This window comes from Scleropages formosus, chromosome 3, assembly GCF_900964775.1.
Source record: "Scleropages formosus chromosome 3, fSclFor1.1, whole genome shotgun sequence".
Lineage (NCBI taxonomy): Eukaryota > Metazoa > Chordata > Actinopteri > Osteoglossiformes > Osteoglossidae > Scleropages > Scleropages formosus.
In genome coordinates this window covers 6,373,394-6,401,345 of record NC_041808.1, presented here as the reverse complement: position 1 = coordinate 6,401,345, position 27,952 = coordinate 6,373,394, and the positions used below count along the sequence as shown (strand labels likewise).

General features: G+C 45.2%; 2 protein-coding genes across 2 annotated transcripts; one reads left to right on the top strand and one right to left on the bottom strand.

The window, feature by feature from the left end:
• Window positions 1-6,265: 6,265 nt before the first annotated feature.
• On the top strand, window positions 6,266-18,961 carry LOC108940454 (serine/threonine-protein kinase 32C-like). Its single transcript, XM_018762655.2, has 12 exons — window positions 6,266-6,659; window positions 10,599-10,654; window positions 12,626-12,777; window positions 14,472-14,645; window positions 15,020-15,057; window positions 15,290-15,379; window positions 16,078-16,181; window positions 16,484-16,600; window positions 17,065-17,190; window positions 17,272-17,400; window positions 17,578-17,645; window positions 17,874-18,961. The coding sequence occupies exons 1-12, from the start codon at window positions 6,578-6,580 to the stop codon at window positions 18,043-18,045; spliced, it is 1,308 nt and encodes a 435-aa protein (XP_018618171.1). The 5' UTR covers window positions 6,266-6,577; the 3' UTR covers window positions 18,046-18,961.
• Window positions 18,962-21,682: 2,721 nt separating this feature from the next.
• tmem254 (transmembrane protein 254) lies at window positions 21,683-26,496 on the bottom strand. Its single transcript, XM_018762656.2, has 4 exons — window positions 26,217-26,496; window positions 24,051-24,154; window positions 23,296-23,355; window positions 21,683-22,972 (listed from the first exon to the last, which is right to left on the bottom strand). Exons 1-4 carry the CDS (start codon window positions 26,313-26,315, stop codon window positions 22,849-22,851), a joined length of 387 nt encoding a protein of 128 aa, XP_018618172.1. The 5' UTR covers window positions 26,316-26,496; the 3' UTR covers window positions 21,683-22,848.
• Between the last annotated feature and the right edge of the window lie 1,456 nt (window positions 26,497-27,952).

Sequence of the window (27,952 nt, the reverse complement as noted above, 5' to 3'; positions counted from 1 at the left end):
TATAACAGCAAACTAAGTGTAAATGGATGGATGGAAGTGCCATCAAGTGAAGCAAACACTGGCATGGTTTTCAAAAAAAGAGAGAAAAGAACGTGGAAGAAACATGCACACTCCACATTCCTTGACCTGAACTTTCCTACTGAGCAACTCAGGAGCTTTGATGCAGTGTTTTTACCTGCTTTTCCACTGTGACCCCCAAAAGAAAGCAATAAAGAGTAAGTGATTGCTTTCTCAATAGTTGGGGGTGGCATGGGGGTACAGTGAGTAGTGCTGCTGTCTCTCAGTGTCTGTGTGGTGCGAGAAGATGTGGGTTTGGCTCCTACTCAGTCTGTTTGGAGTTTGCAAGTTCTTTCGTATCTGCGGGGGGTTTCCTCCTGGTGCTCTGGTTTCCTCGCACAGTCCAAAGACATGTTCTTCAGGTTCCCCCATAGTGTGTCAGTGACAGAGAGAGTGTGTGATCACTGATGTATGGATGAGAGACCCAGTGTAAGTCACCTTGGTAAATAAGGTGTGAGGGCTGATAAGCAGAGAGTGATACATAGAGTTGGAATTTGTTTTGGAGAAAAGCATCTGATTGATAAGTAAATGCTGTTGTCATTATTAAAAAGTTAACTTCAATGGATCATTCAATTTATGTTTATACAAGACTCTTCTCACAGAGCGCTGAATGAATAATGAATCAGTCCCACTTGGATTCCTGTTAAAACTTTGTTAAACCAACGGGAAACACGCCTTTCATAAACACAGTCATAACCTAAACAAGGCGCATTTAAAAATTAAGCTCAGTGATAAAGTTACTAGAAACTTCAATGTGATAATGTGAAAAATGGAGGAGTAAAAAAACTTGAAAATAAAAGGAAAGTGAAAAATAAAATGATGAAACAATGTATGAAGATGGAAATGAGTTACCGCAACACACACCCAGGATGGGACGCCACTCCATCGCAAGGCACCCCAAGCAGTACTCGAACCCCAGAACCACCAGAGAGCAGGACCCAGTCAAGCCTGCTGCGCCACCCCACCCCTTTAATGCAGTACAAACTGTCGAAATCACAGACATCAGAATGCAAACTGTTCTGGGGCAGAAATTCAACAATGACGAATCTGCTGAATTATGACATCAACAAACACGTTTTGTGGAAAATCTGAACTATCAAAAGAAAAGTGGACATGGCCACAAAAGGCTCACGGAAGCACAAACTCCAGAAGCCACCCAAGATGCTGAGATCCACTCCACGGCACAGAGGACATATGTCTTCGAGACATTTGGGGAGCTCAGCTGTGTGGCTGGAAGCTCCCAGGGATCATGTGAAAGCATCCATTTCCCTGGGGAATCACCCAGCACCACATGGGAGTCCCATCTGCCCTACTCTTTACCCCAGTTTTACCCCGTTGCCCTCTCCCTTTCCTGCCTACATCCCTCTGCCTACCCTGCAATCCTTAGGTTCTAAATTGAGGGAAAGTACAAGATGCAAAGAGAGCGAGACTAACGAGACACAATTTAATGCAGTGCTGACATGGTCTGAAAATTACAGAGCTCCCTGGGCGACAATCTGTCCATGATGAAAAACTAAACGAAGTGGAGATTCGAGAGGACCCAGTGTGACAGAGTTGAACTCCGTCCTCACATGTGACAAAAATAAGGACACAAAACTGAATACCTCCACACTGATAAACCAAATTTACCCAGATTACCCAAAACATGTCAGCCGCTGACAAACGACCTGCTCCTCTTGCTGAGGACAAGGCCGACACGGCGTCACCTCCTCGGGACCCGCCGGGCGCTCACCATGGACAGGCCATTCTGTTGGATATATACGGTACATTTATGGATTCACTAACAAGTGGACTTTTCGAAGTGAATGATATTGAAGTTAATGAGCAGAGGTTCTTAACCTTTTCTCAGCCACAGAGTCCTTTAAGAATCTCATTAAACCTAATGACCCCCCCACCTAGAAATATGCCCATAAATAAATTTTGAGAAAATTTTCCACTCAGTTTATTTCTCTTAAACTTGATGAGACACACATGCTATTATGTCATAGATCGTAATAGCACACACACACACACATTTTCAGAACCGCTCGTCCCATACGGGGTCGCGGGGAACCGGAGCCTACCCGGTAACACAGGGCGCAAGGCCGGAGGGGGAGGGGACACACCCAGGACGGGACGCCAGTCCGTCGCAAGGCACCCCAAGCGGGACTCGAACCCCAGACCCACCGGAGAGCAGGACTGTGGTCCAACCCACTGCGCCACCGCACCCCCATCGTAATAGCATTTTAATTATTATTTTCATTTATTTTGATTTATTTTCAAAGCGAGGTTGTTGCTTCCCAGACCCCTCTGAAAGCCCAATCACAGACCCCCCAAGAGGTTCATGGAGCAGAAGTTGAAAACTTACTGGTTCTATTTCTGTGATGAACCTCTGTCACAAACAAGCACACACACACACACACACACACACTGCCTGAAACTGCTGGTCCCAAGCGGGGTCACGGCAAACCGGAGCCTAACCCGGCAACACAGGGCGTAGGGCTGGAGGGGGAGGGGATACACCCAGGACGGGACACCAGTCCATCACAAGGCACCCCAAGTGGGACTCAAACCCCAGACCCCCCACAGAGCAGGCCTTGGCCAAACCTGCTCCGCCATCACACCCCCCGCTTGTGAACACACTACTTTAATGTTGCAATATTACTGCAGTACCCAGTATTGTGTAGTGTTTAGCAATATGCTGAAACGATTGGCGTTTTATGGTCCATTTGCACTTCTCTGAGTAACAAACTCCGCTAAGGTGTGCAGTGACACCGAGGGTCCCTGTGGACCTGCTGAAAGGGGTTCAAGGCCTGCAGAGGGGTGACTCAGCCCTTAAGATGGAGACTCCAGCTGCGGCCCATCGATCAGCCAAGAGGCCTTGCTGGGACAGCAGGGGATGCTGTACATTCATCTCCACACTGACAGTCCACCTCATGAAGACATGCAAATGAACAGCGGAACTACAGGAAAAAGAACGGAACCTTGAACATTAGCATTTGCCATCACATAAAAATAGATAAAGTTCAACATGGCTGTAAGATTTGTTTTTGTCCAGTCCTGACATTTTCAATTGCCTTGGACAAAGGCGTCGGACAAATAAATAAATACATGAAGTTTATTAAAGGCAGACGGCTGGGGGAAAGGACTCAAGTGATATGTTTTATGCATCAGATCATGCGTAAACAGGTTTTGAGGAGCATCAGTGAAGGTTTTCGTTTGAGGTCAAACTTCCGGACGGACAAGGGTTGAACAAATTTTGGATGCGTGATTCATTTCGCTGACCCTTCTCCAAAGCGCCTTACACCATTGAGCTGCTCATATTTATTTATTCATTTTTAGATCTGTGCAATTTTTGCGGGAGCAGTTCTAGAGTAAGTATCTCGCTCAAGGGTACTTCAGCAAGAGGTGGAATTTGTTTCTGTGACCTCCAAGTCCAAAGCTGGTAGCTCTAACCACTACGCCCCCTCCTGCCCTTATGGATAAAGCTGACTTCAGTTCCCTGTTTTATGCTGATGTTGATTTGCTATTATTTTCTGACCCATTTCGTTTGGAATCTCATCCTCCCCCATCTGCTGGACTATGAAACCTGATGCAAAATTGTTGACGACCAGTTCTTACCACGGTAATAACAGGCATTCTCCACCAGATGGCAGAACCAAAAAAGAGGATTAAAGTTAAAACGGACCTGCGCCCAGTTCAGTCGGTTCTTATTATAAATTTATTGCTGAGATGAATTTTTTCTCCTGTGAAATTTCACTGATTCATGCAGATATTTTTATCAGAGCGGTTCCACTTAAGAGCTTTTCGGCAGTTGGGCAGAAGGCGGTGTCTGTATTGTGAGATCCATCTATGGTGCGTTGAATAATCACCGGTTTGTGCGGGCCGCGCCCTGTCTCATTTTCTGCACAGCTCATGTTTGTCAGTCACAGGCACAAACAAATACACACACACATGCACACACATACACGAGTGTGTTGCACAGATCTGCACGCACGCTGGGTTTGCCAGCTTTCCGTCAGTGAAAGCAGGACAGGGCACCCAGGCCTGATTTTTCCCTCAAGCTCTTCCTTGCAGCGCTGCCACAGGACACGGGATGGTTACATGACTTAACCGCGTTTTACTCAGCCAGGACTAAGAGCAGCTCCTTCCACAACACTGTAAACTATCAACACTTAAAGGAACAGTTCACCAAACCAGCTGACCAACCCAAGGATGTCAAAGTCAAATGTACTAATTCTGCTTTTCACATCCCGATCTTGGCTCAGCTCGTCTGATTAATACTTAATAATGTTTCCTATGGATATCGATTTCTTTGTCCTAGAAGGCATCACTGACATACAGAGAGTATCCACAATAGTGCACGCCTCTGTTCATAAACACATTGTTCCTGAATCATAACCATGTGCCGCTATGACATTTTCAATCAAAGGTTACATTACATTTAGATGACAATTTCCTCTAAATGCAACATACAATGTTAACCCACTTACAATTATTTACCCGTTTATACAGGTTTTCCTGGAGCAATTTCGGGTGAGTACCTTGCTCGAGGGTACTACAGCCAGAGGTGAGATTCAAACCTGCAACCTTTGGGTCCAAAGGCAGCATCTTTAAGCACTATGCTACAATTATGAAGAAAAACTGCAAAGTGTCATACTTTTAATCAAAAAACTCTCTGTAATGATTTTAAAATGTGTTTTTAAAGAAAGCTATGAGGGAATATATTTTACAGTATGATACTGAAGTGTTTTGTAGTCTATTATTGCCTCCTGCTGCCGTGTTCAATTCATAGTTTCAATTACTGCTACAAATTGCCAAATCAGGAAAATAACTAAGTCCAGAAAGTTATTATACGCAGTAATGAAGAGAAGATAGATAGACAGACACACGCGCTGACTGAAACTGCTTGTCCCATGAGGGGTCGCACAGAGCCGGAGCCTAACCCAGCAGCACAGGGCACAGGGACACATCCAGGACAGAATGCCAGTCCATCACAAGGAACCCCAACCAGGACTTGAACCCCAGAGCCGGCAGAGAACAGGACCCGGTCAATCCCGCTGCACCACCGTGCCCCCCAGCAGATAGCTAGATAGATAGATAGATAGATAGATAGATAGATAGATAGATAGATAGATAGATAGATAGATTATCTAACATGCTTAAACTTTTGGGATTCTGCTTTAAATATTAATACTTTTTGAGTACTCATCGATAACAACGTGAAGAGTCAGAGCAGGAATAATTACCGACACACGAACCTCATTCACGATGTTTTACATTGTTTCTTATGGGATTACAAGACCCGTTACGCACAGATTCTCTGTCCATAATTGCGCTGTATAGAGAGGGATCCCTGCGCTCAATTTCCTGAATATTTCCTGTTAACAAAGTCGGAATCTTGATGTGTACTTTTGTTTTTTTCCTCGAACATCAAAGTGATGATGCAAACTAAATTAATAACGCAGATAGAAGACAAACATGTACAAACACGCGATCTGAATTTATAGCGCAGCGCTAATTAGATAAAGGCAACCAGCACTGATAGCGCTTAAATGTCATTTGTTTCCATGGTAACCACTGAGAAAAGACATCGCAACTTGCTCAGGCTTTGGGCACAGTGTATTTCATATGGTTTTGCTGAACTGTTATCTCTATATGGCTCCGTGTTCGGGGAATGAAACGGCATTTCAAAGTATTAATTACTGATCGGCTTAATTAAAACAATGTGTTTATTTGACGAGCTGCTTTGTGTCTTCGTGTGGTTATCGACAGTAAGTGTCCCACGTGTGGATCCAGCATCATCCAGCATCGCCCAGCATCATCTGACCACTTGGATAAAGTGTTCTCTGGAGTCCCACGTGGGGATCCAGCATCACTCAGCATCATCTGACCACTTTGGTAGTGTTTTCTGAAGTCCCACTTGGGGATCCAGCATCGTCGAGCATCGCCCAGCATCATCTGACCACTAAGATAAAGTGTTTTCTGGGGTCCAACGTAGGGATCCAGCATCGCCCAGCATCACCCAGCATCATCTGACCGCTGGGATAAAGTGTTTTCTGGGGTCCAACGTAGGGATCCAGCATCGCCCAGCATCACCCAGCATCATCTGACCACTAGGATAAAGTGTTTTCTGGGGTCCCACGTGGGGATCCGGCATCGCCCAGCATCATCTGACCACTTGAAAAAAAAAGTGCGCTGTGGAGTCCCACATGGGAATCCAGCATCATCCAGCATCATCTGACCAGTGATGTGGGTCGCGGCGCTCGGGAGCGGGCGGGTTGTTAGAGGTGTGAACGTGATGAGCGGAGACTCATAGGCGACTCAAGGGTTTTTAGAAGAGCACATCGCAGGAAGTCATCTCCCGGGTCACCGCTTTCCTTCCTCGTTTTGTTGAGGAGAGAGGAGCCCGCGATGCCGGAGGAGAAGGAGCGCTCCCATCTCTGATCGCCGATGCCCGCTGATGATCTGCGATGTTGTGCTCAGTGATGCTGAAGCCGCTGTGAAGCTCTGGAATGGTGAGTGACCATCTGCTGCTACCATGTTTCACTGGAGTAAATGGAAGAAGAGGATCGGAGTGAATTCCTCCAGCAAGAGACCCGTGTTCGACGACAAGGAGGATGGTGAGACTCAGAAGCGCCTTTATTTCTATTTAATTCTGGTTCATTTACATAATGATCTGCAGCCTAACGGTCGGCACCGACTCGGCACCGACAGGGCGAGGTCTCGTGTCGGTTGTTAATGTTTTTTTGCTCAGAAATTGCCATTATTTCAGCTCTCTTTCGTTCAGATGAACTGTGCCAGCTTAGTTGGCTGTGGTCAGGTCGTGGTCGATATGATTTAACCGTTATTACTTATTATTGGTTGACATCCATTGTGTTTTATTGGCCGCACGGCTAAATTATGTATAAATGATGTAAATTGCTGTAATATGATGTATTAAAAAAAAACAAACAGCATAATTTCCTACAGCAGCGGAGGTTAATCATTCAACAACTGCATTAATTTTAAAAGTGAAAAATGGTGAATTGGAAACGTTAAGGCAGGTAGATGGGGGAGAAATGAGAATCTTGTTTTTAGGAACAGTTTGATCACACAAGCCAGGGCTAAATATTACAATAAATTAACTTGCGGGGTTTTTGAAACATTGCCTGTTATTTGTTGGTCCATCATCATGATCATGTGTCTCTCCACATGTTTAGCGAAACAAATCATACAGATTTTTCAAGAATTCTTTCATTTATTTTGGCGTCACAGTTTGACAAAAGTTATTGCTTTAATTTCTCATTGTATTGATTTTGATGGTCCTCTTTAGGGAAGCAACAGGGATCCACCCCCCCCCCCCCCCACCTTGTACCACCTGACCCCTGACCCCAGACCCCATTTATTGCAGTTCAGCCCCTCTGGCACATGCCGGTCTCTCACTTCCCCCTTAGCCAGTCATAATGATTTTAATATTCGATATGCTCCCTAATGTTTTCAGCTGTCCTGTTAAGTTAAAAAACTTTTAATTTCTCAAATTTGTGCACGCTACACCGTCAGTCTATCGCACATCCAGACTTCTAACCAGGTGCTTTTGATGTCATCGCAGTAAAGACGCTGCAGATGCTGTTGCCATGACGGCACTGAAGCACAATGAGATGCTCCATGTGTTGCAGTTTTATCTGTGTCAGTATCAGTGTCTGCTGCGAAGCTCTGGCTCTGTGGCTCTGCGGGGTCAACAGAACTGGGTGGGGCACCTGGTGGTGTCGCACCATGCGACGGGTAACCGGTTACATTTACTCATCTATCTGACACATTTCTTCCAAAGTGACGGTACAGTAATTTATACAGGTGGGTAATTTTACCTGAGCAATTTAGGGTAAGTACCCTGCTAAAGGGTACTACAGCCAGAGGCAAGAACGAAACCTGCAACCTTTGGGTCCAAAGGCAGTAGCTCTAACCACTGTGCTACCAGCTGTCCCCTGACTAGTTAACTGTTAATTGGAGGGAAAAAAAGAAAAAAATGATTAATTGTATGTAAAAATTCATATTTTTCAGTTTAGGACGAATGTCTGCATTTGTGTTTGTACATTAGTTTATCATGACCACGTCACGGACGCACAGGAAATCCACCTTATGTCTTCACAGTTGGTTACCACCCCTTCCCAGCAGAGTCAGGAGGGCAGCCAGACCCATGACGCTCGAACCCCGCCGGTTCTGTACCGCACGCGCAGACACAAACGCAAACACGGCTCCTCACCGCTGCCTTGCAGTCAGCCCTGTACTCTGGTTTTGGGAGCGTTTGTGTAGAAGACCATAGTACACTCAGAGCCCCTGGTGACCTTCTACCATATGTCCAGTATGGGGGTGGAGTATCCCATGTGACAATGCTGTACACAGCAAGTCACACAAATAGACACGCACACCGAGAGTCACACAAAGTCTCTGATGCACACACACACTCACAAAGCAGGCATGTTACACACATTTTAAACCACACCCTTCTTAACTCTGCGAAAACTGACGTCTGTTCGATTTTCCCACATTGATGTACCACGGTGCTCTTCCATATTATGATTTGGTGCGCGCGAGGTGCCCGTTTTCCGCGCCGCTACGGATTCATCTAATGATGATCACGACAAGCGGACTCTGTACCGAGTGAGGAGTTTGTACAGTACCACCTGACCTGCCCGTTACTGCGCTGATGGTGCTGTGACTTCCCACTGCCCACAGACCAGTTTAAACCAAGCAAAGGCACATGGGTGACGGGGAGCCGTAACCAAGAGGTTTGATGGCCTACAAGGAGGTTCAGGTCAACCTAGATTCATCCCACCACAAGGTTCCTGCAGAGCTAAAGAGTAAAGCAAAAGGTCATCCAGAGGAGATTAACTTCCACTGGATACCAAATATTGGGCATAATTGTGAGGATATAATGAATTTATAAGCATTTTGTTCATTCGGGGGATTATGGAGATGTTCAGTATCATTGCTCTATTGTGTGTTTTGGTCAGGTCACCTCCTATTCCCTCACACATTCACCCTGCTGTTTCTTGTGGTTTGGTGCCGATGGTTGACAGGGCTGATTTTATCATTAAGGGAGCCTGGGTAAAATTTAGGGGCGCCAAAATTTGGTGAGAAAATTGGAAATAAATTGTAATTTTGGAAACAGATTCATTTAAAAACCCACACATACACAGTGTCCAAAACCGCCCATCCCAAGCAGAGCCACAGCAAACCGGAGCCTAACCCAGCAACACAGGGCACGAGGCTGGAGGGGGAGGGGACATACCCAGGGTGGGACGCCAGTCTGTCGCAAGGCACCCCAAGCAGGGCTCAAACCCCAGACCCACCACAGAGGAGGCCCCGGCCAAACCTGCTGCGCCACCGCACCCCCCAATAGCACAACGGTTTTATTAAAAAACTGAAGACGATTTGCCACCTTATATGTTATGTAAACATCGTATGACGCATCGCCGCCCCGTATCTTTGAAATGTCGCGGCTTTGGAGGTAACATTTCTCATGAAACACACTGTCGGTCTATGCTGTAAATAGCCTAAATCTAATTGTTAACAAACTTGAGTCTCGGAAGTGTTTAGTTTTTATTCCATTTTCAGTAGTGAAAATATAAATTAATGTTCCATCCATGGGGGGGGCATGGTGGCGCAGTGGGGTAAACTGGGTCTTGCTCTCCAGTGGGTCTAGGGTTCAAGTCCTGCTTGGGGTGCCTTGCGGCAGACTGACATCCCATCCTGGGTGTGTCTCCTCCCACCCAAACCTTATCCCCTGTGTTGCCAGGTTAGGCTCTGGCTCTCCACGACCCTGTATGGGACAAGTGGTTCAGACAGTGTGTGTGTGTGTGTGTGTGTGTGTGTGTGCTCTGTACATATATAATGTTCCCTTAGTTATAAATAATTACATTAACAATTGCTTTTAAATTCCAAAAGCGGGTGCAGCGGCACAGCAGGTTTGGCCTCTGTTTGCTCTCTGGGGGGTCTGGGGTTCGAGTCCGGCTTGCCGTGACCTCTGCTCGGGACAAGTGGTTTCAGTCGAGGTGTGCGTGTATAAATTCCAATTTTACCTTTCGCTCGTTTGTGATCTGAATTAATCTAAATGTAAAATAAGAACAATTTTTGTCATATATGTGTGTATGTGTACATTTGTTAATAGAAAGATGTGGAGTCCAAGGGCTGCTTGGACTGATTCTTGCCGGAAACTGCCAAAAAACTGATGGCTGACCCCACCGCTACTGCGGGTTGTATCCCTTAAATGAGCTATTCCTGCAGCTTTGCTACAGTAGATATGTGCCCAGTAGGGAAACATCGTGGTGAAATTGTTCCCAGTTTTGATCACCGGTCAAGCAGTTCCTAAGTGCCTTTGGTTTTGCTGGACGTTTGGATTCCTTTGGGTTCCGTCTTACCTGTCAGTGAGGTTTGCACTACGAAATCTTTCTTAGGAACAAACAATCAAACTGTGGTCACATTTCACACCACGAAATAACCTGTAATAAATATTCTGGTATCCCTTTTAAAGGTATGTGTGTCTTTTGCTCACCAGTTCGCTGCTCTTTTTGACTTTACAGTGAACTTTGACCATTTCCAAATCCTCCGAGCCATCGGGAAAGGAAGCTTTGGCAAGGTAATCTCCGAATGTTTACATATGAATTACTCCAAGTGTGCATGTAGATATATGCGGTGTCTGTGAGGCTCCTGCTCAGAGTCGCTGAGCTCAGCTGCTTGGGCTCCTGGGTAATTTAATTTCACTAAAAGCCTCGCACGATCACTGCGGGGGGGCGCTGCCGACCGCGAAGTCGGCTGTCGGTAATTACACTTTAATCTCAATTAATCATAAGCACATTTGTTTAAGCAAAATGAAGCAACAGGTTGCCCCTGATGGGATGTCGATGGAGCAAAGGTGGTCGTTAGAACACAAACCCGCTGTTAGATACAACAGGCTGGTTACACGCTGAGCGGCAGTTACACACCGAGCGGTAGCTACACACCGAGCAGCAGGTACAAAGGGAGTAGCAGTTGCGCATCAAGTGGCCTTTCAGCTTCACAGTCTATCTCAGCCAGCTTCATCAAGCCGCCCTCCAGGTTGTCACAGCACTCGGGCTTTTATCGCAGCTCAGAGGCAAAATGTTCTCAAATGTGTCATTTGCCTGCTGAGTGTGAAAGACTTTGAAGGGCTTCGCTGGCCAGCTTCATAATCACGAGCCCTCATCTTTCAACAAACAAGTAAAAATATGGATTACTCTCAAATTATATGTTCACCCCAACCTGAGCCTTCTTAGCTAAACACAACTGCCCACATATCCCTGAGACACATAGTCCAACAGCTCTATTTTTAATCCCCAAACTGGGAAGCCCCCCACAAGTCCAGTATCCCCTTTCTCCCCAAAGCCTATGCGAATACCCCATGTACACAAGGTATATTTGAGCTGCACTGGCAGCTTCATCAGGGTCATTCAATAAGAGCCATTTCTCTTCAAGGTTTCACTGCCATTGCTGGTGCAGTCAGCGCTTACCTGACCCAGAAAGTAAATCATGCATTTCCCGGTTGAACTAAATTTAAACTCAGCGTCCCATGAGCGCCATATCATGACAACAATTCATAACGTCTGCAACTGTAGCAGGCTCGAGAGAACGTTTCCAAGAGCGAACGCCTTTGCCGAATGGCTCTCCGTAACACCTAGGCTTCTGCGTCCCGGAAAGAACCGAAGAACCAGATACAAAAGACCTGAAGTGGAATTTAAAACCTAATGTAATCTGAAATGTGTGTGACTGAACCAGTTTTTGCTTTGTTCCGGATTTTGAAGTTCGGGCACGTGCATCCAAGACTATTATAATTCGATTAAATTTTTATTTGCGGTTGAGTAGTTATTCCCCGGTTAGTTAAAAGCTTGTTACCCACAAATGCTCTGGGGGTAGGCGTTTTAAAGATACGGTCAGAGCTACAGCGTCGATCAGGACAATGATCTAGAGCCAGTCACAGCACCACAGCAAACCGACTGCTTCATTGTTCACATCACTTAGTGCAATCGTCCTGTCTGACCCACAGAGACCGGTCAGGCTGAGCAATGCCACAGGGGAATTTTGTTCCAGGAATGGCATCACTAAACGCCCTCGTGGATTTAATAACACCTGCTGGAGAAACCGTCCAAAATCGTGTTACTGTGAAATTCTCATTAACACATTGAGAGGCGTCTCAATTACTCCTCCACTCTCCTCAATGCTGACCAGCTGCTGGGAGATCTCACAGCCGGGCTGCACGCCTTCTTTCCCCGCTTCTTCACAAGCAAAGTTAGGCACGAAGAGGCTTGCAGAAGTTCCTTCTGTAAAGCAGGCTACCGCAGCGATGAAAGTGGGTCTGAAATCCAGCGGGGACCGAGCCTGGGGCCACTGCAGGGTGCAGTCGTGCAGCCAAATAGCAGGACACCAAACTGAAATAGACCGGGCAAAGTTTTGCCCTGCTATTCCTTGTCACGTGATGGCTTCCAAGGACGAGTGTAACACACAGGAATCAGACACAATGCACACGGTTTTTAGGGGTATGTTTTTGCTTTCAATCACTTTTTAGTCACTCTAGATAATGACATTTTTCCTCTAGGTGTGCATCGTGCAGAAGAGGGATACGGAAAAGATGTACGCGATGAAGTACATGAACAAGCAGCAGTGCATAGAGAGAGACGAAGTCCCGAATGTCTTCCGGGAGCTTGAAATTCTGCAGGACATCGAGCACGTGTTTCTTGTGAATCTCTGGTGAATTTCTCAGTTTCTCCTCCTCTGTTGTTCACACTGCACCACTCGGTCTAACCAACAGATTAAATGACAAAATGCCTCTCTCTTTCCACCTCTCTCCATGTTACTCATATTTTTTTTGCTGTAATTTATACATTCCGCATGCACGGTGAAATTCCATATGCACTGTGGAATTTGTCAACCCTGACAAAGCCATTTTAAAGCGTAAAGTGATTCCTGATTAATGAAAAACCGATACAAACAAATAACATAAGGGGCACATAGTGCAACATGTGTATATGTACATATTATTATTATTGTGTGTGATATTTAGTGTTTATTATAAAAGTTCTACAGGCTTTAAGTGAATATGAAGAAGTAATATTACTGTGCATATTTTAAGATCAAACAAGCAAGAAATTATATTAATAAATCTTTTTTGAGTTTTTTTTTTAATAAGAAGGACTGTGTTTCCTCAAGGATGCAAAATAACAGCCCGAGGTAGGCCGTTTCAAGACATGAATTCCACAAGGAATACCTCACATCTCTGTTTAGACGTTCCAGACTTGGTGAAAGTTTCAGACTTCAGGAGAGTTTGATCTTTTTATACTCGCTGCGTTGGATGCCGCTGTCATCCTCCTGCTACGTCTCACTGCCGGTTATTGTGCGAGAAAGAGAAGGAAAAAAAAAAATGCACGTTTATCCAACTAGTCAGAGAGCTCACCTTTGCACCCTCATCCTGGACGTGTCTCTGCTCGGCAGAAACATCTGATCGGGAGGCATTCTGTGCTCCGCTGTTTTAGCCAAGTACTTCATTTAAAGCTCAGTATAAATTGTGTCTGTTTGAAATGAGATCCTGCACCTTCACACCTTTTGGTGCACTAGTGCAGGTCCTTTCACATTTCCACGACGCTCACCTTCCACAGCCACCTGCTGCGATGGAGCTGTAGCAGGCCAGGGAGTGTTTAAAATAGCTCTACTGTTTCCCACTCAATCATACTGGCCTCATTGTGTTATCTCACACACCTTCCCGCAACCTACATCTCCGTCTCCCCTCCCAGCGCTCAGCCTCCACATGGGGCAACAGTCTGTGTCTCATTGAGATTCACACCTGTGATTTACTGCAGGAAACATTTCAGCCAATTATATTTCAAGCTCCTCAACAGCCGCGTTATGTGGGTTATCCTGTAACACAAGGCATCCATGAGGAGCTTGATAATGATTAGTGTGGTCTAGGTTGGGTCCACACCTATCTTTCTGTAAACCACCTGTATGAGAACACTTTCCCTGCTCACGACTCCTTTTACCCTCAGGTCTGCGTTTCAAGGTTGTCAGACAGTCACACCCAAGGAATGCAAGGAATGTTTTAATTACAGAAACAGCCATTTATAGCTTACACTTAAATCTTTCCCCATAACTGGTTAGGCCCTTGAATAGACTTGACCAGACTGAGAGAAGGCTGTGGTCTGAACACAGAACATGAAATAGACTGCAGTCTCTACAAAACCATGGAACTGGGACAAACACTGGACAGAACAGTGTAAAATACCTTGATGGAGACCTTCAAAGCTGTCTGTCGAGGACGTGTGGCATTCCACCTTCTCATCCACCATCACCTACAGCCACAGATAGAGCGGCACCAAAGGCAGTTCGTGTCTGAATATCATTGTGATTGCTCTGAGCCCATGAACTTTGGCCTTGCTGCTCCCTCTCAGGTACTCCTTCCAGGATGAGGAGGACATGTTCATGGTGGTGGACCTGCTGTTGGGCGGGGACCTTCGCTACCACCTCACGCAGAACGTCCAGTTCAACGAGGAAGCGGTAAAGCTCTACATCTGTGAGATGGCCCTCGCCCTGGACTACCTGCAGAGCCAGCACATTGTTCACAGGTTAGCCTTCACCATCCCCCGGAGCATAATCTGAGCGATCGTAGGGTTAGCATCCTGGGTGACTCAGTGCTGCCTTGGTGTGGACCCGCCGTGCTCCTCTGCTTCTCCACACACAAAGGTTTTGACAAGAGAATTCTATATAATTATAGTGTCGCAGCAACTCCGATTACAAGTCTCCTAGCAACCGTATTTTGCACAGATTCTGGAACTCAGGAACGAGACCAGAGTCAAACAGACGAAACAACACTGACAAAGGCAGTGGTTGAGAAGAGTACGAAATGTGACAAACAACTTGGGAGTCTTCACTCATCTGCAGACTGTTACGGTCACTACCTCACTGAGTCCCATTTCTCTGCCTCCTGTGTGTCTTGCAGGGACATCAAACCTGACAACATCCTTCTGGATGAACAAGGTGAGTCACCATCCCTCCTTTTCGGCTGAAGCGGACCAGGCCGGCTGTAGGGCTCTGGCAAGCAGGTCCCTGTCCAAGGGTGACCTGTTGGCTGGGCCAACAGCAGCCAAAGCCCTTCTGTTGCCATCTTTACAGCTTGGGTGGTGAATTTAGGGTTTTATTTTGTTTTCCAGCTGTAGCTGAGTGAGATGTTAACTGTTATTAACAATAAATTTCTGCCTCCTTCATACAGGTCATGCTCACCTCACAGACTTTAACATTGCTACAGTGATAAAGGATGGAGAGAGAGCCACTGCCCTGGCAGGAACCAAACCTTATATGGGTAATAGAGTCACTCCTCTGGCAAAGACCAAACCTCATATTGGTGGAGGATCCGTTCCTCTAGAAAAAAATATCCCTCTCCCCCTCAGAACTGCTGAATCCCTGTCAACATTCAAGAATGGTCTTAAAACACATCTCTTTTAGAGTTCCTTCTCTCCTGATTTCTTATATGCTCTATGAACTTACACTAAATTAGCTGTTGCAACAACCTTTGTATTTCTTATCAATTCCATACGAAGATAGTGTAACGTGCATGGGGAAACACTGTGGTACTGTAGTACTGGACACGCTGGTTGTGCATCGAGAATCCTGTGTTTATAACTCTCTCTCGGTGAAATGCATTTTTGTTTACTCTGAGTTGTACATTGCTTTAGAGTAAATTCATAAATGTAAATGTTAATGTAAAAACCAAACTATATATGTATAGAGTGCCACACCACTGGGAGGAAGCACATCATATATGGGAAAGAGAGTCCCTCCTGGGGGCAAATATCAAATTATATGTGAATAGGCATGCCATGCCCCTGGTGTGATAGTCTTTAACAAAAAAATTTCAGCAAAACACTTGAAATGGGCTCTTCATTCCAAATATCCTATACGTGTACAGCCAGAACATGTTCAGTAGAAACCATCTTCATAAGTTTAAGTGAACCGTATTTCTCTCCATCTCATGACCAACATGGTCTCATCTGCCAACAGCTCCGGAAATCTTCCAGTCCTTTGTGAGCGGTGGAAGCGGCTACTCCTTCGAGGTGGACTGGTGGTCACTAGGGGTGACAGCCTATGAAGTGCTCAGAGGACAGGTGGTGATTCGCTGGTGGAATCATTACATACATGATTTAAACATCTAATCGATCAGGAAACCTAGTCTGGTTTTGGCAGTTATATATCACCTCTGACAAAGGTGTCAGCTAAATAAACCATAATGCTATGCTCTTATAATTATTAATTGTGTTAAAATATTAACAATGTTGCTGTTATAACATTGATTATAGATGCCTTTCTCAACTTCAGGGAGCAGCCGTGGTGATCTCCAACTCCTCTTCCTCTTGTCTGTCTTTCTTCTGTCATATGCTCGGTCGCTCTGCCTCCGCTTCTCCTCCAGAGGCCCTATGAGATCCACTCCACCGATCCCCTGGACAACCTCCTACAGGTGTACAGCACCAACAGCGTGTACTACTGCCCCACGTGGTCTAAGGACATGGTGACCCTGCTGAGAAAGGTGAGAAATGGGCAGATCCACCTTTTTCTGATTCACACATCCATTCAGCTGCTGGTCGGTTTATTCACAGCCACAAAGATTAGGAATTATCAGTTCGAGACCATTCATTCTGGGACTGATGGGTCTTTGGTTAATTGCATGTGAGCTCGTGTTGGCTATGTAGGACACACGCTGCTACGTACGTTACCGCTCATGTTACAGAATGTCGTTGAGCGCCCCCTAATGGTACAAGTTGTGCTACGAGTTTGGCCATCATCCACTTTTCACTGCAGTATCTGGGGATCGCAAGGAACTTAGAAAAAAGCAGGAAATAAATGTGACTAAGCTCATGAAAAATAGGCCAGGACTATAATGTGACATACATTGGGTGGATGGAGGGAGAAGGAGGCTGAGGGCTGTGAGGCGACCAACTGGGTGTGATGATTTGAGCGATGTTTGACGCGCTGACTGGTCTGCATCCACAGCTGCTGACGGTCAACCCCGAGCACCGGTGCTCCTCATTGGCGCACGTGCAGGCCATCCCCTGCCTGAGCGAGGTCGACTGGCAGATGGTGTATGAGAAGAGGGTGGAGGCCGGGTTCGTTCCCAATGTAAGGAGAACATGTGTGGGTCATGAGATGTATTCCTAGGAGGTCTTCCAGAGAGTTTCAGTCAGTGTGTGTCTCTCACAGAAAGGTCGTCTCCACTGTGACCCCACATTTGAACTGGAGGAAATGATCCTGGAATCTCGTCCTCTTCATAAGAAGAAGAAACGTCTCGCCAAGAGCCGGTCTCGGGACAGCAGCAAGGACTCTCAGTCGGTAAGCAACACACACACACACACATTTGCAGATAGACAGTCAAAAACTTACAGCATGGCACTTTGTGTAATGACTCACTACTGGATAAGGTCTAGACTGTATCAGCTGTCATCCTGTAGAAGAAAGAAGATGTTGCTCATAATGGAGACTTTGACCACAAACGCTTCACCTCCGCAGGAGAATGACTACCTGCAGGAGTGCCTCGAGGTTGTCCAGCAGGAGTTCGTCATCTTCAACCGAGAGAAGTAAGGAGGGCACATGGTTCACTAGAAGGAGAGCTGTCCAACCTAACAACCCATCCTCATTGTTGGACCTAACCAATCCACACCGTTGGACCACTAATCCCTCCTCTCTCCAAGATATCTCTGATATTCCTTGCTGATCTGTGTTTAGTGTGGGTGTTTGACTGGCTTCTCCATGCTATGTGCTGCTTTGTTTTCATATATGTGTGTGTGTGTCTGCGTGTGCTTCAGACTGAAGAAAAGGCAGGAGGAGGCATCTCAGCAGGACCCAGGGGACGAGGAACCGGGTGATGAAGGAGGATCTGAAGATGACGTGGGCCCGGGAGGAGACGCAGGGGTGGAGCTGGAGTCGTCCGACCCGAACACCTGCGACTCCATGGGCTCCTCGGCGAGCAGCTGCTGACGCGTCTGATGCTGCGGTGCTGGGCGTGCTCGCGTGGATGACGCCCTCAATCCAGCTAGCGCCACGGCCTGCCTTGAACTCAGCATGCTAGGGCAGAACCCGGAGCAGCAATCAGCCCAGTTAGCACCGCTAGCGTGGTTAGTTACCCTGGCCGCAGAGTGCCCCCAGTACGGACAGCGCTGTCTGCGTGCCTGGGAGCCATCCTCTCCCCGGCGGAGCCCGCGGACGGAGGGGCGGATCCGAGGAGCCCTCGTCGCTGCGCGAAGGTGCTGCCTTTGCCTTGTAGGAAGAACTTAACACACATTGAATTTAAAGTCGCTACAGTAGATTCGCTTCTTGTCGCCAAAGCTCATAGGCTGCCAGGATGCCCATAGCTGCTAGGCTGCCGTGTTGGATCTGTTGTTGGACTCAGCGTGGTCGACACCTGTTGTTTAACATTAGCACTACGCCGCATCCCTTCGGGGGCACCTGCCACAATCTGATCTCTTAGACCAATAGTAGGTGACTCTAGCTCTGCTACTAACCTAGGAAAGGGGTTTATTTTAGACTAGTGTAGGACTGTTAGGTATTGGACTGTGTGGTTTGCACTCACTGTCATTGTTAGCTGAACGAATGCGCTAGCGCCTCCTCCTGGACGTCTAAGCCCGTGTGACGTCACTCTCCTTTAATACAGTCATTGCCCGATTAGTATCAGGGTTAGGACCACCGGTGACCGCAGCTGTCTATTAACCGCGTGACTGAGGGACACGATCCATTCTATGAGGCCCAATAACTGATTCCGTTTTAGCTAAATAATTGGGAAATCTCAGTATATAACTATTCCAGTACAAAATGTGTTGAGCTAACACATTACACAATAATCACAGGCACCAGAGTTGCAAAAGGAATAATTAAAAAACTTAAAATATTTCAAAATACCGCGTATTAATTTGTCCATCGTGTCTTATGATGCAGAACATACACAGTACAGTCATAAATTGCATAAAATATAAATAATAGAATGTACATGTATATATGTATTTTATTTACTTCACTGTACAGTTTATTTTTAGGTCTTTATTTGCGAATAATGAACGAATATCAATATTTATTCATCAGACATCTAAACAACGCACTTGTGCGAGTTATACCGACTGCACAGAGAACAATATTATCGGTAGGACACAGAGGTTTGGTCCTAAACGTGAGCTTTAACAATTACGCACTTATGAGCGCGGTCCCGAAAGTGAGCATTAGTGAACACGGTCCGAAAGCGGCACAGTTGTTGATCACGTACGAAATTAACCGGGCAACGACTGTACTTGATACTACATGTAAATAGTTATAACGGAGAAGTTCCCGCTCCACAGTTTTATGTGGAAAGCACATAGCAGACTCTTGATAAGAAGTGTGATGTCGAACGTTCGCACAGCGCTATTTTAAAGTGTGCTGGCACAACTTGCGAGCAAACACGCTCAGAGCTTTTTTACCATTAGCGTAGCTGTTTTCGAAAGAGCCGCATGTTGTGTTTCCTGTAGCATGTAGACCAGACAAGTTATTTTCACATGAATGTGTTTGCGAATTGAAAACCTGCATTCATCCATCATATCTAGGAGAACAGTGCTGGAATAGTTTGTATTTGACCACAGCTGGTTAAACGTCATTTAATCGATGTCATCGATATCATTGTATCCGCAACAGTACGATGAAATGTTACAATGGCTGGGGAGCCCTAACCAATGAGCTGCATGTATATTTGCCTGAAGAATCGCATGCAGTGCCCATGTACATAGACAGGGAATTTGTAGAGCAATCAGATGGATATCTGATGTCTTCGACCATCCTTACTGATGCCCTATTATTAACAGAGTAAAGCCGATTTTTTACGTTCTGAGTTATCCTACATCCTCATGGGGGTCCTGAGATAGCAGGCCTGGCATGCACCTGGACGGTGTTTCACTACACTGCTGTCTCCATACGGTACAGTCTCGATTTTCTGGCCTAAACTGAAGCATCAGTAGGCGGGACTGCAAAAAATCCGAATCACATGGAATAATACAGAACCAAATTGAATAATACAGAACCATATATGAGTTGAATTTAAAATATTAGTTAAAGAGGATCAGTAATGAGAAAAACCTTTTTTTTTCATTTTCAGCCCTAGGCAGTAAGTGCTATTTCAGTGTTTTGAATGTAAAACTTTAAGCGAAACAAAATTAAACCAGAGTTATTGCATTGTCACAATTCCACACGCAATGAAGGTGAAGAAGTGAAACATGCATGAAATATATGAAAGAAGTCTCTATGTGGGCTAAGAGGTTTGAAGAGGAGTGAATGGCACTGCTTGATGTTGCAAGCAGTTCTAACTTGGTAGGGTTTTCATTCACAGGTGTTTGGTAAAATGTCCAATATAAAAGAAAAAAATAGCTGTGGCTGGACAGCACACAAAGGCTGATAATCAAATGCTGAAGAATCGAGACTGTGCTGTATACAGGTGAAATCCAGCAGTCAGTTCTGTGTTCCTCTGCAAGCATTTTAAACCATCGAGAAGAGCAACTAGCAATGGCACTCTGGACTTCCGCACCTCAGACACAGTACAGGATGCACAGTGACATTTCAGGACAGTGCTGCTCGGGTCCCACGATGCCCCGCAGATCGAGTTTTGCAGAGAATCGGTGGATGGACCTCCAGGCCGAGGTCGGAAGTGAGGAAAGTGCAGACTGTCGGTGTGTTGTGCCTCTTCTAACCACTCCTTCATGTAAAAACATCCTGCTCCTTCTGCCTGGATTGAGAAATAAATTGAAATCTACTGCATATTTGGTCACCATTTCTTTCACTGTCGCTTTCTTACAAAAAAACAATTAATCTGAGACACAAGGATCACACAACATGGTTTCAGAGAATGAGTTGACATGTCAAGTGTTTCATTAGTGGGGTTTGGAAAGAAACGCGACAGTAAAGTGTGTTTATCGACACACATGCGTGCTCGTTGTTGACAGGGGTGACACAAGTGTCTGCGTGTGAGAATGTGTTTACATGTGTACATGCTGGACAGGTCTGTGTGTGTGTGTTTTAAATGTGTGTATGTGCAGATGGGGCTGTTTCGCATACAATGGGTTGGATTTGGTGTTTCGGGGATAGATCCTTCACACTTGGTCACCTGAATAGCGAGGCATGTTGGGTATGAGTTTAATCTTTCCAAATCAGTCTCTTCATGAACATTTGCATACAATATACAGATTATTCAGAATATTGATACAAAATTCAAAGTTTTAATACATGCAGGTCAAATAACACTTTGTGAAGGAGAAAAACATGATATAACACATCTTCGCTGCTCTGATGATCACACACTGGCGTGTCATCGTCCGCAGACCGGCACAGCGATGTCCGAGACACTCAGCCTACGTGATCTCTTTGCATCGTGGCTTTTCCAGAAGGTTAAAAACTGAGACATTTATGTTTTCTAAAAAGTGAGTACAATTAGGACCCAAAAGTCCACCCAAAAGCGTAGCAAATTAGGCATGAAATCTGACTTCTGAAAAATTAAAACTTGCCCAAACTATTCTATGGTGTAACAAACCAAGTACTTGCAGTAGCTGAAAACATCAGCGGTTTTTCTGCCTGTTCTTCAGAACCTTACAGAACTTCCACCTGCTTGTCGAGTCAACTAATCAAGGAATTAAAGAAAATATTTTGAACCATACAGGACTTTATGAACCCTTCTGAGGTTTTATGAGATGCTGGGAGTTCCAGTGGACGTACTTCAAGTGCTTTTTTCACCTTATTAATTTGTTTCCATTATGTCAACTGCATATGCTGACAGACTCCTCTTTCTGAACTCGTGTCGTGACCAGAGTGTCCCCCGCTCCCTTCTGCTTGCCGGCTCTCCTGGGGACGACGTGATGGTACCGGGCCCAGTTGCCATGGAGGTCTGAGAACAGGTGCCCAAGTTGGACACAGTTGGACACCGTCATTGTACCAGTGGGTGGGAACTGTGGGCTGCCGGATTCGAGAGAGAGTGCCAACAAAAATCTCAACCCCCACATAACTGTCAGAGATTACCGGCTTAGCGAGCATCACTGCAGTGATTACTGTCATACGAGTACCGTCATACGAGTACTGCGATAGTGCTGCACCGATGTGAGGAGAGAACTCAAACTGCTGTGCCCTAAATAAAGAGTTAACGTAAAGATATTAGTCTCCGCTTTATACCACACTCAGGCAAACAAAAATATGGGCTAGTGGATGGAATACAGTTAATGTGCAATTAATGTCAAGAAACCTGGGAGATATTAAACTGACAAAACCAACACAAGGATCCTTAGTGTACTTTATTATCCAACTCAGAGCAAAACTCTGTCAAACTATATCAAATTGCTGTAACGGTTTGCTTCAAGAACTGCACGGCAAAGATTTGCATATTTCACAATTCAAATTAAAATTCTTCACGCTGATAATTAAATAAATCATATTACACGGAGGAGGACGTCAGATTGAGGCAGAAGAAGCGGAACCATAAAACCGCGTGACCCCTCTTCCCGGAGGATCCGATTATGCTGCGTCACGGCAGGGGGGTCGTTCTTTGAAAAGGACTGTCTGAAAGTTTTTTGGGCTAATTTAGTGGAGACTGTGGGAAATTTTGGGATTTTCCAGTGCAGCTACACAATGTAGCTGCTGCCACAGTCATCTCAGCTGTACTTTGCTTGGTCGATGAAGTTCATCCTTTCTGGTTCACGTTGCGGAGATGCTCTTGCAGGCCTCAGTTGCACTTGGGCTGAGGTTCTTTTGGTCGGTTCCATTTGAGATGCGGTCCCGGTGGTCTCACTGCCGTTTCAGTCGAGCATCAGGCTTGTACTTCAGAAGTAGCCCCAAAGAAGCCAAGCCGAAAAGGAATGTCTGTACAAACCATAGGACACGCGCCAGCAGATTGTCCACACCCTTGTCACTGTGGGCACACAAACACATACATTACTGCTGCCGTACAGCTACGATGAATCAGAAAAGCGTCGCGTGGGATAATAACCCAGGGGTACAGAACGAAACAATGAGAAATAAAAAAGTTCTCTCATCCAATAGAAAGCAATCTCTGCTGCCACTATGTGGCAGTCTTAGAAATTGGCTTTGAAAGGCGAGAGCAGTAACAAGGTGTGGGCACAAATGTACCTGCCACAGGTAGCTTCTGGTAGAAGCAGAGATGGAGTGAAGAGGTGTATGAATGTTTGTCCTTCGACAGAAAATCAATTGCTTTTTGCTGTACTCGCCACTCACCTGCACACCTTGAGGCTGTAAAAAGCTTCACCCACGTGGACCATCAGAGCAAGCCACCACCTGGAATGTAGTGGCGTGTCATCATTCTTGACCTGCAGTTTTACCTTCTCTTGCAACAAGATCACATCGTGTTCCATTACTTTCAAAGACATGATCAGGCATAAGAACTGCAGGACACCGCCAGCAACAACGTCATACACACCACGACCTTACGTTTTCAAAACGGTGCTCGGTAATAAATTTGAAAACGTCACATTCACAGAGATGCAGTCACAGCACCGAAGTGTAATACTGCAAAAAACTTGCAGGTGTTTGAGCCACAGTGTCTTTGAAAGAAACGTGATAAGTAACTCTGGAATCGTAGAGATAATGCAGCAAACCTTTCGCTAAACAATAAAACAAATGTTTCTTGCAGAACTAAAATTATCAAAAAAACGTACAAGTTTTACATTTTCAGTGGTTCACATCACATATATTATTTGTGCTCTTTCCCAACATTAGGAACTTAAGCGTGACTAATCAACAGTCAAAGGGGGGTGTCGTGGCGTAGAGGGTTTGGCCGGGTCCTGCTCTCCGTTGGGTCAGGGGTTTGAGTCCCGTCTGGGGTGCCTTGCAACGGACTTGGGTCCTCCCCCTCCGGCCTTGTGCCCTGCGTTGCTGGGTTAGGCTCCGGCTCACCGCGAGCCCGCTCAGGGCAAGCAGTTTCGGTCAATGTGCGTAATCAACAGTGACCTAGCGAGCAGGATACCACTTACCCGTAGTACATAACTGGGTAGTGGTGCTCCACCAGGTAATGGGACACATGGCCAAGGGGCCCCAGCCGTTCGTAGGGCACCTGGTTCGGCCAAAACACGGTCCACTGAAATACAGACACGCAGTCAGTTCTCGGAGGTGCGGCAATGAACAATTCTAGAATCGACATTTTCATTTTCACTGAAAGGACACCGGACGTGCCGCACTTTCATCTTGCCTTTGACAAAACGAGTAGAGACATACAAACTGAAACTGAAGCAACTTGAAGCAGAACTTCTGATAAAGTTTTATGCAGCTACTCGTATGATCGACGTTCATACGGTGAAACTAAGCGCACTTAAGAATAACGCGTCTGCATCTACGTCCCTCTTCCTGCCAACGTAACGCACACACTGTAATGTCGATGAGATGAACGTCATTTCGGAGAAAAGTGTCTGTTAAATGAATAAATGTAATGTAAATCTAAGCATGTGGGGTTGCTTGATTGTCTACTGCTGGGACGTTGAAGTAACTGCTGCACAAGCAGAGCCAGCTGGTGATAAAGGTGACCCTATTCACACTTTACGATTAACACTGGGTGTGACTGACCAGCTGATGAACTGGAAATTGGTGGAGGGACCATCACGACATGGAGCCGCTTTGCCACCTATTCAAATTCATTCCTTGGCGAAGTTTAAATGCATTTTATTTTAGTGTTCAGACTTCCTTCAAAAGCACGAACAGCTGTTCACGAAATAAACACCTATATTTAGTGCGAAAAACACAGGTTTAAAGAGACTTGACTTGATAACAGATGAATAGACCAGCTGATTAATGACAATGGTTACTGATCAACCTACATAGGTCAAAACAACAAAATTAAGCTGAATAGTAAAAGCTCTTTTGTAATGGTAATGCTGACACACCCTGACCTTTACAAAACAACCGAGAACAACAGATTAGATAATAGATGAGCCAAACCAGAATTTAACAGCCAAAAACTTATTTCAAATCCATTCGGCAAGGATTAACACAACATTCACTACAATATTTCACAGTAATTAATTTTAAAAGGGGGGAACAAAGGAGGACTTCAGCACTTCTAAGGATGACGAGGAACTCGAGTTCTTATCATATCACTGGAGTTCTTATATCACATCATTAAAGTTTATTAAAGACCTCTATGGCAGAAACAAGTGGAGTCATTATGTCAACATTTCCGCGTTTCTCGGTCCATTCATTCCAACCCCTGAAATTAATCAATGACCAAGAAATTGCCCAATGATTCTGACCTAGCAGAATGAGTTTTACCCAGTTCAGCAATAAAAACATCCAACAATTGGGGATTTTGTGAAAACTGCCAAACAGATTTGGTTTCCAGGCTATAGGACGCTAGAAGAAGATAGCGTCTAAAAAAGTGCGTCTTATAGGGGGGACCTTTTACCAAAAGCTGCTGGAACCCGGAGCTGAAACGTCACCGTGTTCTGCTAATGTAGGTGACCGGCGTGACAGTGACACACACCTTCTTTAAAAGTTCTCGTACTGAACACATTTTTTACTGAATATCATAAAAAATCGACCCCTGTTTTACACCACAACCCGCCATTCACGTTTACTGCACTATTTTTCCATATCTTGATATGTGTTTCAACTTGACGGCTTATTAAATAACTTTGATCTTGTCCATTGTTTTGACAAAACTCACTGTTGCGACACTTAATACTCCTGGAATACAGCTATCATTGGATACGCGGTTCGATTAAAATATATAATAGCGCGTGTGAAGTTCAGCATCACTGCGCGCCGTTGCGCTCGCGGGAAACGAACGAAAGATGAACGTATTAAAACCACAGGAATAAAACAACACACAGTCACTGGAGGTGGAAAACAGACGAGCGCGGCGTCGGAACGACTTTCCTGTGACACCGCGTTCGGGAGTAAACAAAGTAACAGAAAAAAGTCACAGTGTAAAACAATACAAAGTAACAATCATCAAAGGGACGCGCCGGTGCGAGATGACTAGCGTGATCAAAGTGATCACAGTGATACAAAGTGATACAAAGTGTTGGGGAGGGAAGTGATACAAAGTAACACGTAATGATGGAAAAAGTGACACAAAGTAACAAGTGACGACGATGACGGCGCGAGCCCGGCGGCGGCGTCGCCCGGGTCCGGTACCGGTGACTTACGGTGAAGAAGCTCACGGCGAGCGAGACCGAAACCACCCAGGCGAGGCTCGTCCTCCTGAAGAACGCGGATCCGTCGCGCGACCTGTCGCTGTGCGCCATCGGGCTCCGCGAGGGCTCAGCGCGAGCGCTGTATGATTATGAATATGACTGATGTTGAGAGGATTATTAAAGATATGATGACGTTGGCGCTTTTTTTTTTTTTTTTTTTTTTTTTTAAGCCGGAGCTCAGTCTCGCGTAATGCCCCAAGACCCCCGAGTCGCGTGCGTGGCACCACTTCCGGTCGCGCTTAGGATGCGCCACGCGGGAGAGAATGACTGAATAAGAATAAAACGGGTGAATAAAATGCTGTGATTTAAACGTCGATTAAAAGAATAAAGGAAGGAAAGCAGTAGAACAATAAATTAATGAATAAACTGATGAATGAAGGCAGTCGGTGAGCTCCATAGGCACTGGAACTTGTGATTCTGGTTATTTTGTATGGTTTTATTCTTTTTCGACTCCATCATCACCTGGAGTATGATAGATATGAGCTGAAAGTTGCTGTAAAACAGTAGTATTTTTCACAGAAATGCCACTATTAGTCCAAAGTCACACACAGATAATGTAAAACACGAGACTTCAAAGTGCATTTTATATAATTTGTTATAATACACAATACAATATTTTGATTAAGAAAAAACAAGAATCCAGATTACTGAAGTCCCCCAGCTTCCCATATCAGGTTTCTTCTGTAAAAATCCAGCCACAGCTCTGTAATTGTGTAACTGGCTCTGAATGGATCAGCCATAATTTAGGAACCGTAACCCCACTGACCATGACCATAACAACGTGGCCCCATAACCCTAAAATTAAATTTCCTATTCCTATTAATATCACTAAAATACCATAATCCCAATAACCCCGATATTAATGACTCTACCTCCACTAACCACTTCCAGAACAGACTATAATAACAGAAACCTTAAAATAAAGACAACCCATGACAATTGCAGTTCAAATAACTTTAATTCCAAAACCATCACCATAAAAACACTCCCAATAACCTCAAAATTGCCACAGTAGTATGTAGTGGTTAGAGCTGCTGCTTTTGGAGCCTAAGGTTGCAAGTCTGATTCCTACTTCCGGCTGTAGTACTCTTGAGCAAGGTATTTACCCCACGTTGCTCCAGTAAAATTACCCAGCTGTATAAATTAGTAAATAGTTGTAAATACCTTAACCCTGTAAATCGCCTTTGGAGAAAAGCATCAGCTAAATGAATAAAGCTAATTAATAATTCTAACACCACAAATGGCTACTATAATAACACTGACTCTAACAACCCATAATTTTATCATTACTAAACCCCCTTTACCATCATCCCAACTGACACAAGACAGACTCGGGGTTACAAATAAAGCAAAATGCTAAACATTACGAAGAAATTTACGTAAGACACTATACGCTAAAACAATAGTAAACAATAATAACAAAAACAAATAAGTGATTATTAACGATGAACATATTAGCCCTAATTGTAATGGAACCCCAATAGCCCCGGGAACCCTAACCCTATAGTAACGGGGCCCTACTGACCCACCATGCAGTAACAGGGACTCCGCTGTCACACTTCATTTTAAACACGATGGTATGTCAAGAACAGAGTGATTATCTACACCCACTAAGGCTCCTTTACATAATTATTTTATATAACCTATTTTCATGGTGAACATGAAAGGCTGGCTTATCATATATTAGT

Excerpts from the sequence above, each read along its gene's own strand:
- LOC108940454 (XM_018762655.2), top strand. The coding sequence starts at position 6,578 with ATGTTTCACTGGAGTAAATGGAAGAAGAGGATCGGAGTGAATTCCTCC. Across the intron at positions 15,380-16,077 it reads AGGAACCAAACCTTATATGG|CTCCGGAAATCTTCCAGTCC; the intron begins GTAATAGAGTCA and ends ATCTGCCAACAG. Across the intron at positions 16,601-17,064 it reads TGGTGACCCTGCTGAGAAAG|CTGCTGACGGTCAACCCCGA; the intron begins GTGAGAAATGGG and ends CTGCATCCACAG.
- tmem254 (XM_018762656.2), bottom strand. The coding sequence starts at position 26,315 with ATGGCGCACAGCGACAGGTCGCGCGACGGATCCGCGTTCTTCAGGAGG. Across the intron at positions 24,155-26,216 it reads TCGCCGTGAGCTTCTTCACC|TGGACCGTGTTTTGGCCGAA; the intron begins GTAAGTCACCGG and ends TCTGTATTTCAG. Across the intron at positions 23,356-24,050 it reads TACCCAGTTATGTACTACGG|GTGGTGGCTTGCTCTGATGG; the intron begins GTAAGTGGTATC and ends ACTACATTCCAG.